We start from the raw sequence: 16,405 nt of genomic DNA on the forward strand, positions 1-16,405 counted from the left end.
GTCGGATACAACTGAATGACTAACTATAACTATGAAATGGAAACAGTGTGAAGTTCGAGAATGGTAAGACTGTGTTTTCTGAATGATAAGGATGTGTTTTCTGCAAAAGAGAACTGAAAGGAAGTTCTCCTAGAAATAAATCAAAGGGTAACCCCTTCCCTCACAAACAAAATGCCACCGTTAAAATATTCATTTCATTGACAAAATGGCACCCAAGGTTTGCACTCTGAAAACACATTCAAGCAAATCTTACTTGGTAGTAAAGTGGGAGTCAGGCTGAGAGAAATTGGTCTGTATTAGTGTCTCCTGTTGAGCTGGGACAGTTAAATGGCAGAGATGCAGACCGACTCCTTGAGGGACGATGTCACAGGAGTAGCAGCTGTTGACATTCCTCTTTGCCACATGTCACGGTCCACAGCAAATCTCTTACCCTGCTAATGTCGTGTTGTACCAGCCACTCTCCACATGACAGTTCTGAACTGCAGGGCTCAGAGTGACAGACAGACTTCACAGCTCAAAGGTACTGGTAATGGATCTTTCCACAGGAGTGAATTGCATCCAAGGAAGAAAGCTCACTTGATGGGGACTTCAAAGAAGTGGTATAGCCTGAGTTAAGTTGTATTCTACAACTCACGTGTGAGCTTTGTGCAAAAAATTTGCTTAGAATTTTATAATGAATTTTCTACTGAAAAAACTTAAAAGTTGAAATACTTGTCAGATCTTGAATTCTGATTCTCTCGGGGTGTTAGATCTTAACTCTGAGCAATAAGTCTAGGACGCGACTTGTCCACTCTAGGACACAGGCTTGTACCGCTACTAGTCTTTGAATGTGAAACATAAGAGGGGCAGAAAATATTCTGGTTGATCACAGACAGAGCAACATCTCATAGATCCAGGCAGCCCCAAGTGAAACCAAATGACCGTAGGTCTTAACCAATATTCTCATCAAAAAAAGAAAATTAATCACTGAAACATGCAACTATTTTTAAACCAAACTGGTGATCAGGAACGCAACCCGATTTCCTATCTTCTCTATGGCAACTGTCACTGACATTTATTTACGACTTCCTCCTGTAAAAACATCCACCTTTCAACTCTCACCAGAGAATATCTTCTAAGTCTACACTCACTTTGGGTCAGGGGCCCATCTCTTATTCCCTCTGTCCATTTCACATACAGTCCTTTTGAAGAACACAAAATATTCTTTCTATGACATTATGTCAAGTCACCTTCATATTCTCTCAAAAAGGTATATAATTTTCTTTCTATTTATATAGCTGGCATCTTATCTTCAGACTTTTCCATTGTAATATGAAACAAATTACAAACACTTCTTTTTAGCCAATCTTATATGGCTGTAAGAGTGGCAAAATTAACTCATAATGAATAACTATTCATATTCACTATTATATAACCATACAATATATACTGACACCCTACATACCCTAAGTGAGAAGAAAGTTATGCTTAGCTGATTTCAGTGAATATTTTACTAATACTTCTGTTTGAATAAAAATTATTTTACAGGCATCACTACTGATGCAATCTTCAACAAAATATTAATGCTAAGGTAAGGGATTTAATCCAATAGGAATCCACCTATATAAGCTTTGTATCACTTACTAACTCATTCCCTCTTCATATTATGTCCTATTCTATTAGGATAATCAAATGGATCTCAGAGAGGCTTATAAAAGTCTCTATGAAAGCATAAGATGAGTTAAGAATTTTATCCTGATTTTATAACCTTTATTTCTATTTGATAATCACTTCAGAATTAGAGGTATATTTTAGGGTCCTTTCCTTTCGACTTTATTTATCCTGTGTTGGTGGTAGCCAGGCTTGATGTTTCCTTCCTGTAGTTTTTATATGTGTACATACACGTGCGTGCGTGCGCGCGCGCGTGTGTGTGTGTGTGTGTGTGTGTGTGTGTGTGTGTGTAAAGATGAGGGGAGAAGGAAAACAAAACTAAGAAAAAATGAAAGTGACTTATCATCAGAGTATGAGAAAAGTTAGCTACTTAGTGAAATAAAAATAACATATTTAGTGATTTGTAATATAAGAATAAAATGAACTCACGGGATCTCAAGAGGTCTGCAATATGATCTTTGCAAAACATATCTTGCCAATTAAATTGAGGTAGGAGTTATTTAATTTTTTTACAGGTATAGTTTTCAATAAAACTACATATGCCTATAATACTGCAATGGCAGATGTGTCTCGATTATTAGAGGTGGGCTCAAGGGAATATATACAATGGATCTTGAAATCTGTAAGCAGCTGTTTTGGGGGGGCAGTGGAATGATGGGGGAGGGCACTGTACCACACACATGTTCCTTAAGTGCGGCAATGTTTTGTTATTTTACTGCAGGTGTATTACAGAGATGAAATTTAATAACTTACTGTATACAATACCAATAAAACTGAAAAGATTCAGTGCCCTGCTGTTCATTACCGTGGTACAAATGAACTCGGATTATTTTGTGCGCATGCATGGGGAAAACCCCAACCCACAGAGACCCCCACATCTAGAGCTCTGGAGGATGGTCACTGCTTGAAAAATCTTAGGGATGTTCTTTCTTAATTGCTTTCATTTCATTGAATTGTCATCCCAAATTCATGTAAATGTGACTTTGAGGTGGGTTAAAAATAAGACATAGTTGGTATTTTTTTAAAGCATCATAGAAAGCCGTATTACCAAAGAGGTCTTTTGAAAAGACAGGTTAACGGAATCAAGGGTTATACAGATTTCCTTAAGTACCATAACAATATAAAAGTGATAATATATTCCAACCAACAAAATCTAGAGAAGGGCCAGTCTAAAGATGCTATCCCACCAGATTTTAACTTTACTGTGAAAAAAAATTTGTGTATTAGGAATGCTAAAGCAAATGCAACTACATACACATGCCAGTTTCCTTCTCGAAAGAAACTACCTCTGTTAGATAAAAAATAACACAGTTAACATTACAGATACTTGCTTTAGGAAGCTCAGTTGTGTTTATCTGTGAGTGAAAGCGTCTGTAAAGAAACTCACATAAACAAAGAGAAGGAAATGGTAACCCACCCCAGTATTCTTGCCTGCAAATTCCATAGACATCAGACTGGTTGGGCTACAGTCCATGGGGTCGCAGAGAGTCGGACACAACTTAGCAACTAAACAACGAACAAAGAGAACACACACACACAAGTTTTCAATTCTTTTCTTTAATTCCAAGCAAGTTACCACCAACGGGCACAGCAGCAGACTCATTACCTGTTTCTTTCGTAAATAATTACTTCTAAAAAGATTATAGGGTTTTGCTGGTAACTTGAAGTGTTCTCACTATTTTAACTTAGGGTTTTAGTTTTAAGAGTTTCTAGGAAAATCTCCTAGTGATGAAACCATTTCAAGAAATATCACACACAAAGGAATAAATGGTTCTGCCATTCCATATTGAAAAATTCCCCTGATGCTGAATTGTGAGTCTACTGTCTTTTTTATGGAAAGAAGCTAGAGGGCTACAGTGATTTCTATAGGATGGGCAGGTATATTTCAACAACAAATTTTACCAAATTACTTAAAAACAATTAAGTCAATGATTTAGTCATTAATTGATATCCTGTCTCTTTTTTATGTGTCGAAAGTTAGATAAATTGTAGTCCTAATTACTAGTGGTTATTTAAAAAACCCCAAATACTTTTCATGAGAAAAGAGAAGTTAATCTGGTGAAGTTTCATTTTGGATAGAAGGACTTCATATTTTTGGTGTCTTATAAACCACCTCAAAGCAGTTTCAATGGTTTTTATGCACTAGTTGTCCTGAACTGTCTATACAACTTGTGTATGTTTCTAACCCATATTTGTCATTTTATATATATCACAAGTGAGTTAAATGCCACAATCAAAAAAAAAAAAATTACTAGGTCACATTTAAGAGTCTGAAAAAGGTATTGCTCCCAGATTTCACTCTATATAGTTCTTGTATTAGGGGAACAATAATTTGATCTACGCAGAATCCAAATTTGTGAAATAGCAAACCATATTCTGCCTGTGCCACACAGAAAGGAAGGCCCAAAGATAATCCATACATTTTTAAGAAAGTGTTCATGCTGTTGCTAAAATGTGAATTGGCATATTCTACCCCAGCCTTGTCAGAGGAAATCTTCACTGGTTTTAATGAAATTGCACATGCTAATTTTGAGGACATTACAGAATAGATTATCTACACAGTCACATGTGGTACATTTTTCCTTTTTTTTACAGGCTGGGCCGTGAGGAGCCCTGCCTTCCTTCCTGCCTTCCCCACCACGATGGCTCCAGTTCACCTGAGAAGACCCTCCATTCTAGGCGGTATATTAGATCCGGATTCTCCACTCTCTACCCAAAGTGGTTTTCCAATGGGCTCTCATACAGATGGATTACTGAGTCTAAAAACCTCACCATGAGCTCGGGCAGCAGGGAACCCAACTTAGAAAAGCATTAGCTTTAAAACCAGGCATTTCAGGGTCCAAAGCCTGGCTCTCACACTTAGCTGGGGGGACTCTTGGGTCTGCTTGCTTTACCTCTCTGAGCATCATTTTCTTAATTATTAATTATTAAATCACCCTGGGAACTTATACTGGCACCTAATATTAGTCCTGTCAGCTTCCTCTAGAATGAGCCCAAACTAACATTTAGAAAGTCACTCTCTTTGACTTTCATTCATCAGCCAAGTCTGGGTTGTGAATGGATGCAAGGGTTCACTACCTCAGTGATCCTTGACAGAGCAACTTAACTGGGCATCACAGTAACCCACCTGACTCAGTTGGTCAGCCACTGACGGTCAACCCGGTGAGATCTTTAAGGACAATTACTAAAATGTAGAGGAGCAATCTGAGAATTTTGGAGAAACATTGGTGCTTATGGCAAGATTAATAGCTGGGGGTACACAGATTGTCACTAGGTTCCAAATTATAGCAAAAGTATACTAGAGTTTATGTGTAAGGAAACACAGCCTATAATTATGTCTTCCCTCCTGCAATTAAAGCATTTCTGACCATTAGCTTGAATCAAAACCTATTTTTCTTATCAAAATATCTTAAGAAATTTGAAGGATGCTTTGATACTGCCGGTCTCCTCCAGCTAAGGAACCATATTTAATACAAGGATTATTAACATTATATTTGTATATGTATGAACACTGAAGCTGACAGCACTGAAATGAACAATGAAAGAAATCTCTTTCACTGTCAGCTATCAGCATAGAAGGAATGATGGAGCTTTTTTTTTTTTTTAAATCACTAGTTCAAAACCCTCTGATTCAGGCAAATATCCTCAATACATACTAAAACCATCAGGTCAAAGGCTGTTAGGGAACACAGGCACAGGGATCTATGCCCAGTGCTAAAAAATCAACGCAAAGATTGTTTGCTAAATTACAGAGGGGGAAAGGTTTCTTTACAATGGATAGATCTGGGTCTCTAATTCTACCAAGTTGGTAATGTAGTGTCACCAACAGCAACACATCTTGACATTACATTTCTCCAGATAAAACACAGTATAAAGCACATAATCGACGAGATATTCCAGGTCAAAATGTTTAACTTCCATCTGAACCAGCCTTTCAGCCTAATTTTCAATTTGTAAGCAAGACGAGTGGTAGAGTAACAAACAGCACCACAAAGAAATAACCCAACAGTTCAAGAAGGGGACATATTTTTCAAGTCCACCAGCCTGCTCTCTTTAAGATAAACATCACTTTTTAAAAAAATTACAGGAACTGCTCTAGTTTAAAAGAAATTCTAAAGAGACACAAAAACAAAATATCATGCATAAACACAATGTTGGGGGCGGGTTGGAGGGGGAAAGAGATAATACAGATATTTTCATGGGGACAATCAAAGAAATTTCAATCAGGATTGGAAATTAGATTAGGAAACTCTGGTTAATATCTTTAGAGGTGATAACACTATTTGAGTGTTCTTAATTTTCAGACACACATGATGAAAAATCTAAGGGTGAAATCTTATGAGACCTGCCACTTAAAAACGGTGCCCTGAAAAATACATGCATACATACATACGTGCAGAAAGCAAACCAAACATACTAACAACTGCTCGAGTGGCACTTCATTGAGAATTTGAAAATTTATACTACGCAGGATTAAAGAAAATTTTGTAAATTCAGTGAATGGTGTTTTAGTCTTCCCCTTAATATCCATAAAGCTGCTGGTGGGGATTGAAAGTAGGGTATACAAGAGCTTCCCTTTGTTCTTCTTCTTTGTACCTACCACTTCACTTGAAGGCCAACAAATATTTGTTAACCATTGCAATGGAAAAATGGCTCCATTCTCCCCTCTGGTGCACGCTGGACGGCTGTCGGGAGAGGGGTATGCCCACAGCAACGCCCCCCGAAAGAGGAAACGCAGCCCGAGAAACAGGGGTAGGCACAGAGTGGCAGGGCATCACCCTGCGGATCTGGAGCCTGAGACGTCTGACACCCTGGGGATTTCAAATATTCTATCCCACCGTCCACACTGGCACGTTCAAAAAGGATGGGCCTGGAATCTGACCTTTGGTTCCAACAACACCGCCACCGGAAACCCAGAACATCTCCAATTCCCTCCCTGGGGAACCTTCAGACCTAGAACGATGAGGCCACCCGGCTAGGACCCAGTCCAAGAAAATGAGTGACAAGTGACTCTGCAGGATCTGACCCTCTGTGTCGTTCCAGGGTCTGCACAGCACGGTCGAAGGAAGGGCTCCCAGAAGAGCCCCGTACCTTCTTTGAGAGGGTGTGATTCTCTGGTTTTCCGAAGCAGGAAAACGCTGCTCACTATATGGTTCTCACACAGCACTCTTCAGACTTCACCCTGTCAAAATGATCCCAAAAGTGATGCCGGGAAATAAGCCTCAGGCCATCACAATCCCCACCCTGCCAGATACAGAGTTCACACTGGGCCGGATGGAGCCAACCTGGCCCCTAACTTCAGGAGTTTACAGAATCTGGTGGAAACCACCATTCCACAAACATCAGTAATGGCACATTCGAAAAGCACCATGAAGGCAAAGCTGAGCACCAAGACAGTACATGGATGGAAGAGGTTCCTAGGAAGGGTGCAGAGAACCAGGTACAGATGAGGGCAGGCTATAACCAAACATTTAACCATAATGTAAAGTTAAAAACCAAGATGAATTTCTGCTTGCACAGGACCTAAAAGCCATTTTCATAAGAAGAGATAAAGGATCTCATGTCTTTTCTGTGTATATCCTTTCCATTTTTACTGTGATTCTTTCTGTATCAAAAATAAAAAGAATTGAAAGGAGAAAATCCATTCTTAAATGGGTAAAATATATGTTTAATTTCAGTGAATCTAAAACGACTCTTTATGAGCAAGCTAAATCACATACAGAGAAGACCCATGTCTTCTATAGCTGCAAAGTTTCTGGAACTTAACAAAAGGGTGTGAGATTAGGCCTAATTCCTAAATCCCATCGGTTTTAAGAACTAAACATCAGATAACTTTATCGGCATACTGCTATTTGGTTACCTGCTGAGAAAGAAAAAGAATGTGGATAAGGTTAGAGCCTTGGACTTCACTAGAGAAAACAAGATACAGGCTCGCATATTCAGTTGTGGGATTTTGTATGAAGATTTCAAGGCATCTTACTGATGTTCAGAATACCCCTCATTTTCACTGCCTTTTAAATAAAGTACATATGCAATATAATCCCAAGTCTTGAATAATCAAATTAAGGCAACAAATCTAAAAGCTTTGTTAGGGTCAGCAGCTACACTAGATTTTGAACACAAATCTTTTAAACACAGTAGATTCCTACAGAACATTCTAGGAAATCATCAGAGTTAGCTGCACATTAGAATCACCTGGGGAGTTGTCAGAAACGCAAAGGCCCAGCTCAGAAGATGCGAGTTTAATTGGTCTCAGATAGGGCCCAGCTTTCCTTATATTACACACACACACACACACACACACACACACACACACACACACAATCTTGCCCAGAAGATATTAATAATAAAACCATCGCTTTAGACTTGGGCTATCTCCTAGAAAGACAAGACAAACGCTTCCTGATAATCAATGCTTCACTTCCATTTAAGGGGATAACCTCTGCCTTAGTAGCAAGTATTTGTGTTGACATCACCACCTCATTAAAAAAAAGATCTCAGGAAGATTTGAAAAAAAAAAAAAAAAAAAGGTTTGCAATCACCAAACGTCCTATTCAAAGCAGCAAAACAGCCCGAAAGCAAATGACATTTTTCCTTTCGTCATGCACAGTGATGTCCATTAGGTGCTAGCTATAGGCGATCGTATGAAGATCAGACTATCCTGCAACAACTTTACTTCCTCTCATTTCGTTTCTGTCAGACTTTCCATTATAAATTACATTTTCTCTTTCAGTTAAAAAAAAAAAGTAGTATGAGGTTGCAATTTGGCAAAAACATTTTAAGCCTGGGTATAATTTCCGTACCCCAATTTGATTGAAATTAGTTTTGCCATATTTAGTGAGAACTAAAAAAAGTCCATTTGGCCGCTTTGGTTTCTATGGGTTTATGTTCTGTACAATTTCAAAAGGCTGAAAAAGTTACTGGCTTCATTTCTGATCGTTTTCAGTGAAAATGCATTCATGAATTCATATTATCCCACTACTATTTTTAATGAAAACAATTTAATCGCTAATAAAGAACCTGCCAGGTTTTGTGTCTCGGCTAAAACACCCACTTTTTAAAAGTTCCATGTCTATCACTGTCAGTGGTACACCCTCAAGAGATACATAACGGATATATACATACACATATATATACATAAACATATATATATTAACCTGATGCATTCTGAAACAACACACGTCTCAAAATAATAATGATTTATTTCTGCAAGACAGCATTTGGCTACCTGTTGCTTACCACTGCTATTTCTCTGCACAAAACAAAAGGCTACCAGAACTGAAGAAGGATGTTCATCTATATCAGGGGTTATTTCTCTAAGTCCACAGGATGACCAAACAAAAGGCTACTGGAACTGAATAAGTATGTTCATCTGTAACAGTGCTTATCCCAGTAAGTCCACAGGATGCAGGGTTATAATACGACAAAGCAGTTTGGGGAGCTCCTCGGGGCGTATCAGTTAAAGGATTTCCATCCAGCACCTCTCTAAGGTAGGAAGCAGGAGAGAACAACAAGCTCCCTCTCCACGAGTCACTCACCTTGCCACACAGTGGGGAATCGTTTCAGCTGTGATCTGCTATTTAGACTTGAAGCCCAAGACACGGAGAGTCTGCCTTTCTTTGGGGTTTGCATAGCTGGTGTTGGAGAACAGGAATTCAAAAAGCAATTCGGCTCAAGAGAAACTCATTTTCACCGGAAGACACACTAGGGTCTGTTCTATTCTCAAATTTCACCGAAAGCAGAAATTCATAAATATGCCCCCCTCTCCCTCTCCAACCCCGATTTCCTCAATTGGGGAATTTCCAAAATTGTGCTCTTTGCTTTCTCCTTAAGTGATCAACACCGTTTATGGCCACTGCTGAGCCCAAGCTGAGCAGAGAGAGTCGGTCCTTGCGAGACTCACAACCAGGAAGCAGAAATCAGAATAAAAGAAATCTCCACACTCCACGGATAGATTATGAAGACTTTTTTAAGAAAAGCGGATGCAGCCACGCTCCTATATACAACAGAATTCTCCTGGACACGAACGTCTCAGAAGGAGACATTCCCCAGGCCAGACATTCAGCCATCACACGCCAGTCTGTCCATCTCTGATCCACCCTCTGCCCCTTGCCACTTCTCACCTTGCGTTTGCCCAAAAAAACGAACTCCAGTCGCACCCGAGGGCAGCACTGCCCACAAACCGAGGGAGGGTCTGTGTCCCGGCACACACACTGACAGACTCACGCGGTCTGAGTGACGCTTTCACAAGTTAAGGGGCCTCGCGCTTACTCAGCAGAGGAAATCTTTGTGTCTGGGAGGAATCACGCCAATTCCTATTAGGAAGAAAGGATACAGGGGCGAGGAAGTCTATTCTCTCGTTGACCAGAAAAAGAGGCCGGGCGAAAACAGAGACCTCTGCCATGACCATCTGCGAAAAGGAAGGATGTTGTCAACTTTCTTCTCCCCAAAACTCAAACGACCTCTGCTTTGACCCTCAGAAACCAGATACACAGGAACAGGCTCTTCTGCGGGAATTGAGAGCTTTACACCAGAGACTCCGCTCCGAGGCTCTCTGCCCGAGCTATCTACCCCGGCACATTTGCACTCACATTCCAAAGATGTTTCCGTCGCGCTGGAATGGCTGTAAATTTCTTTCCTGCAGAATTCTTTCCAAACAAACTGCCGTCAACTGTACTCTGCCGTGTGCAGCAGGGAGATCTTAAACCAGCACCGTTCACCTCATCACAGCAAACCTCTCAGATGCCGAGGATGACTGAACGGGTGGCTGGGCCAAAGAAGTAAACTTTAAAAATGCAAATCTCTCCAGAAGGAAGGGGAAAAAAAAAAAACCACACAGGACTCCACCAGAATTCCACCTTTCGGAACCTATGACGGATACCTAAAGGCCACCTCCTCAAGCAGGCTCTATTTAATGACTAAAACTGTCTGCTTACATTTTCCAGGATCCGTGAAACAGGTTGTTTTTAAAAAAAAAAAAAAGCAAAATGTAATTTTTTCTTCCCCCATCATTAAAGAAAACGGGAGGGTGAGAGAGTGAGAGGGTTCAGGAGAAGAAGCATTCCCCTCCCAACACAAAAAGAATGTACATTTCTGTTTGGGTGAATAATGTAACGCTAGAAAGCTTTGAATCTGAAAGAGAACCATTAAATTCTATCAAGAGTTTTCCAAAGTAAGAAAGCAATGCCCTTAGAAAAAGAAAGTTAAATCTTTCAAGGCAAAAAAGAAAAAGATATGAAACATGTGATTAGCACCGATACTGAAATTAAAAAGAAAGCATCTATAAAAACTCAATTGTCTTGAAACAAAGCTTACACTTTTGGCTATGGATAGTATTTTTAGAACTGGGCTTTCTCTGGAGAGTTGAAAGTATGCAAATGCACAAAGCCCAGAGACACACACACACACATGCTATACCTTTGTATGACACTGGCATTTTATTATTTAATTAAAGTACTCTTATTTTTCTAGCTCACGCATGCCTCCCTTGAGACGGCTTTGCTGTTAGCCTGCTGGCCTTGACTTTCAGCCAAAAACAATTCAGAAACAAAAAGGGACAACAAATCATATTTTCACAGACATTTTTATCCCTCAATACAACCCTGTTTTCACACAACATCCTACAGCCCCCATGAAAACTATAATTTAGGGCAGTAGCCACCCAAAGCCCAGGACCTGACACATGGCTGCACGAAGCATTTCCAGGGTAAGAAATTCTCAAGTTCTTAATTGCAAATAAACTCTTTTGATAGAACCACTTTCCCCGACATCGCTGGTTTGCAAACAGTGCCACTGGTACCGGCTGATGGATGAAAAAAAATAACAACAAGCCAGTGAACACGGCGCTGGTACGATGAGGTGTTTGTGACTGCCGCGCTCGGTGCTGTTTCATTACTTTGCAAAAGAGTCAGGCAGCCGAAGATTTTCGGTGCCTCAGTGCCCCAGCCTCAAATGCATCACCTAATTTACACAACACACTGATTCACCAAGGCTCATCCTCTCAACCCTTCTCCAAAGAGATTCTCACTTACCTGGTGGCAACCCTGTAAATTCGATTCTCTCCCATAAGATGGGTAGGAGCCCCTTTCTGTTTTACCTGCCAAGAGAAACAACAACAACAAAAAAGTGTAAATTGTGTTTTTCCTTAAAAAAAAAAATAAAAATCTCCTTCAGGTAACAGACATCCACTTCTCTTCCCCGATGTTTACATACGAAAAGTAGGCACTATTGGCAGTGTATGCAAGCAAGGCAGAGAATAACACTTCCCCACGCTGGCTATGATAAACTGGAAAAAAAATATCCTTCATTCCTATTCTTAGCCAAACTGCTCCACACTTCCAAAAACTGTCATTCCAATGGCCTCCACTTTCTCTAACAAACAAATTGTCATTCCTTATTTTCACTTTCTTTCTCGCTCACAAAATTTAAACAATTTCATTTTTATTTACACAGCAGGCACATATTATCTATGTAATGACCCCAGCCTAGTCATTCCCATTGATTACATTGACACTTAATGGTGAGGCCAAAGCTAATCAATCAGGACTCTCCAGATGGTGACTAAAGCAAAGAAACTATTCAAAATTCTGGGTCTCCCTTCCTCTCTCTCTCTCTTATTTAAACTCCCTTTCCCAGGAGTAAAGACCATCATGATCAAGATGATGATGGAATTTACATTTGGGAAAGAGGACTGTTGAAAAATCGCCCACTCTGAGCCCAACTTCAGATTCCACCAGTAGACCCAGCAGAACGAGGGATAACGGAACATCAGTGTCTTGTTCTGATTCTAACACTCCAATTTTTTATCTGTAGACTCCTCTACAGAGATGTACAGAGCCATATCTAAGGGTAAAAATCAAGGCAGCTCATTTGTTTCTTTTAAAAAGTATGTTGAGCCTTAATCATCAGGAGAACAATGAAAACACCTGACAAGAGATCCAACCAGCAGAACATACCTAGCGACACATAAAGAATTGTTACAGAGAACAGTCCACACTAGGACATTAAAAAGGGCTTGTCCCGCCCACAACACAAACCCCACCCCGTCCAAGACAGAAGGATGCGTTCTTCCCTTGAGACTAGAGCTTATGGTACATTGTCCTCTTTACCCAGGACCCTACTATTCTTTCAATGGAAAATTCAACACTAGTATTTTGAGAGGCTGGATGGATCCTTCAAAGTTCACAACACCCAAGTTCTTCCCCCTTGACTCAAGTTAACATAAACGTTATAAGCAGCAGTGTTCAACTGTAATCTCTGAGTTCAATGACAATGCTATGAGGGCATGCCTTCCTGACACCACACAAGGAATGTGCCTTTGAGAAATCTTAAAACCAGTCAAAAGCTCGCCCTGTATGTGAGTCACTATAGACATAAAACCGAAGATGATTTTTGAAGGAAGCCAAACCTGAGTCTTAACATCAACCCTCTTCCCCATCAGTATTAACTTTTCCACTGACTCCAATCAATCTCAAACTTGGGGACACACTCCCGCCACCCAACTTCTGGCAAAGTATTCAGCGCAAAGCAGAAAATCAATGACCATATCAGTTTCAGTCCAATGAAACAGGACACCAACTCACAGATTCAGTCCTGGGAGGTCTAAGAGAATAACTTTCATTGTATGAGGATTTTACACTGAAGAAGAGATTCACTTGCCTGTTTTAGAAATACAAATGGTCATAAAGACCTATTTATTCTTCTGTGTCAGAAGGAAGCTACTTACAGTCTTTAACTTCTCTTTATACATATTACTAACAGAAAAAAAAAAAACACCTCGATCTTTATGAGTTATCAAATGATGTCTGTCCTTCCTTAAGCTCTCACATCTACAAAGCTTTAATACAACCAGGACATGATTCACTTTGACATAATAGCAACTAGAAAGACGAGTAGAGAGGCAGGCAGACATGCAAACAGAGAGACAGAAAGAGAGAGAGATAAGGTAGAATTTACTCTGACTTCCAAGGAAACTGAGTATCTAGTGTCCTGTTCTGGCGACTTCCAGATACTGGAAGGAAGAAAGGTGATCTATTTCTTTCTCTAAAAGGAGTTACTGAAGCTATCCCCTACAGAATTTCACCAACTGGCATTATTTCCCAACTTGACTCCCGCATATAGACCTGGAGAGATGAATTTTCCTACCAGGACTTGTCTCAATTCACATATATATATACATACATACACACACACACACACACACACATACACACACATATATAAAGTTAGGTCCATTCCTTTCATTCTTTTAAAGGTAGAGAGGGGGTCCATGCAAGTAGTAAGGATGTGAGAGAGAAAGAGAATGTGAATAGATAAATAGGGGAGAGGAGAGAGAGGAAAAGAGGAAGATGAAGGGAGGGAGCGTGGACTGGAAAGCACAGGGGCGGGCAGAGAGCAGAGGCGGGGAAGAGCCGAGCAGGGACGCAGGCGGCAGAGTCCCCAGAGTGCTCTTGGCTGCACGGACCCAGCACTCTTTACTATCATATCAGATACAGACTGCTTAATCTTAATTTTGCTTGTTAAAAAATATTTATCCAGATACAAAAATAAACCCACTGCAAATTACAAGTTGTCAGGGTTAAAAATCTACTCCTGTTTGTGTGGGGGAGGACAAGAGACCAGCATAGACATGAATCATTCTCAGTAATTTGAGTGTTTCCATGACATCAGTGGGCACCGGTCCAGGACTCTGTCGAAGTCTGTGAGGTACCGAAGAGGCAGCGCAGCCAGCAGGAGGCTGGGAGGTGCACTTTTTTCCCCCCCTTTTTTTTTTTTAGGATTATATTCCTTGTAAAGATTTCATCTGTGGCATCCACTTTTACCATCAAATAGATCGCTCCAGAGATCCTGAGTAAACGCATGTCATTCTGACAGTGTAAACCTTTAACTTTATTACATCTTTTTGTTCCCAAAATCAACTATAAATCTAACCTCAGAGCCCAAATCCCTGTCTGGGAGCAAAACAATCAGGGACATGGACTGTGGGTAAACCCAAGAACCTTCTCAAGCCTATCTTATCTACTCCACTAATTTCCTAATGACAAAAAGCAGCCATTTTACAATGGCACCTCACTTCCAAGGAGAAAAAAATATATACGTCTTTTGTATAAACAGTCCACTAAAAATTAGCTATGATCTTGATGTCAGTCTTCTGCTTAAAATGCTCAGGAACATTTGTTTCAGATAATAAAATTCTCAAGAGCACTGATAACATGTTTAAGTAGAATCCTTAAGTAACTATCTGTGCTCGTGAACACAAAAGCTCCTAAATATGTGTGTTTACTCTATGCCAGGCATGGATTTTTGTCACTTATACCCACTGGCTGGCGCGGACAGCTTCTTTCCTCCATTCTTCGCCACCGACCTCCCCCCTCATCCCCACGATCACAACGGAGCTTTGAAAGAGCTCAAGATTCTATTTTTCCAATATTTAAAAGAGATAGCAGTGATGAACAAACCCGGCGCATTCACTGCGGAATTTTCGAGACAACCCTCCAGTACTAGAATGCGACAGCCGCTGCGGATATTTTTTGGCACCAAGACAATGGTGGCAGTGCCAAGCCCCATGGCTAAAAGTACTCAAAAGAGGCATAAGGGTAGCATTAATCGCTCAAGTCTTTTACTGCATGGAGTACTGTTGTCCATATTTTAAAAACTAAAAGTACCCGTTAGTAACATTTGTCGTCTGCCCACCAAGGGGGTGGGGGGGGGCTCTGAAATATACACCAGAAACAAATCTTGTCAAGCATTTGATTCATTTTTATACCTAAAAGGACCAAATGTTAAATTTTGCTGCTGGTGACGATTTGCCGTGCATGAAACGAATAATATGACCTAATAGGCTACACTGAAGGCTGAATGAAAGCTACAAGAGAGGATTTCATAAACGAAGTCGACATATTGGCTAAACAACTTTCTTCTGTAAAAATGATGTATACAAGGAACATGTAATACTATGTCACAATTTTTTAAATTAAGCAAGAAAAACGCTGTAAATGAGCAGACACAACATCCGTCAATCAATCCTTCTAAAGACAAAGGAGCTCAACTCACAGCCCCTTCTCTAGAACAAGTCGGCATCTACAGTGAGCAAACAATCCGGAAAGTCAACACGTGTTTTGTCCAAATTGAACCCATCAGCTGTTAAAAACCTATATTTAAATTTGATTATTAAAAATGACACCAATGGGCAATCAATAAAGGAGTCACTTGCTTTTATCTGTTGCCCTTGAAAAACTCAAAGCTAAGCAGAAAATATAAGCTGTTCCCACTTATTTTTAAAGACCAATCCATTTGCTGATTTATTCAACTGTTCTTTATCTTGCTGCCTCATGAAGGATAAAGGAAAAAAATTAATGCGGGAGGGAGGATGATGAACAAATATCTATATAATTCTAAATCTAGTACTTTTATATTCTTACATAATTTTCTGTTTGACGCCTAATTTTCCTTACAATCTACTCATGGTATCCCATTGTAAGCGAGTGCCATAGGAAATGACTCAGAATGAAAGTGTTACATGAAGGGAAAAAGTGGTCACATGAACTCATTAATTCACAAGGACACATCTAAGAAGGGTCCCCTTCGACAGATTACTACACCTAAACAGTTCTAATCTGTTTGGAGGGAGTGAGAGACAGGCAAGAACAACTTATCCATAATATGATTTCTGGAGATAAGCCTCGACACAGATGAGCCCACGGGTGGCTGACCCATAGGATAACAATAGGTCATGTTTGGGTTTCTAGCTTTTCAT

General features: G+C 40.1%; 1 protein-coding gene across 20 annotated transcripts in view; it reads right to left on the reverse strand.

The window, feature by feature from the left end:
* TCF4 (transcription factor 4) overlaps positions 1 to 16,405 on the reverse strand; it is a 377,984-nt gene that overhangs the window by 177,815 nt on the left and 183,764 nt on the right. For 18 of the 20 annotated variants that reach the window (XM_043888697.1, XM_043888713.1, XM_043888712.1 and 15 more), the window contains one exon: positions 11,682 to 11,746. In XM_043888697.1, the coding sequence (XP_043744632.1) occupies positions 11,682 to 11,746 (65 nt within the window). Of the gene's footprint in view, positions 1 to 9,773; positions 10,172 to 11,681; positions 11,747 to 16,405 lie in introns of those variants that run through there. The other 2 variants (XM_043888716.1, XM_043888715.1) reach the window with 2 other exon arrangements.

The sequence above is a fragment of the Cervus elaphus genome, chromosome 27 (genome assembly GCF_910594005.1).
Source record: "Cervus elaphus chromosome 27, mCerEla1.1, whole genome shotgun sequence".
Taxonomy (NCBI): domain Eukaryota; kingdom Metazoa; phylum Chordata; class Mammalia; order Artiodactyla; family Cervidae; genus Cervus; species Cervus elaphus.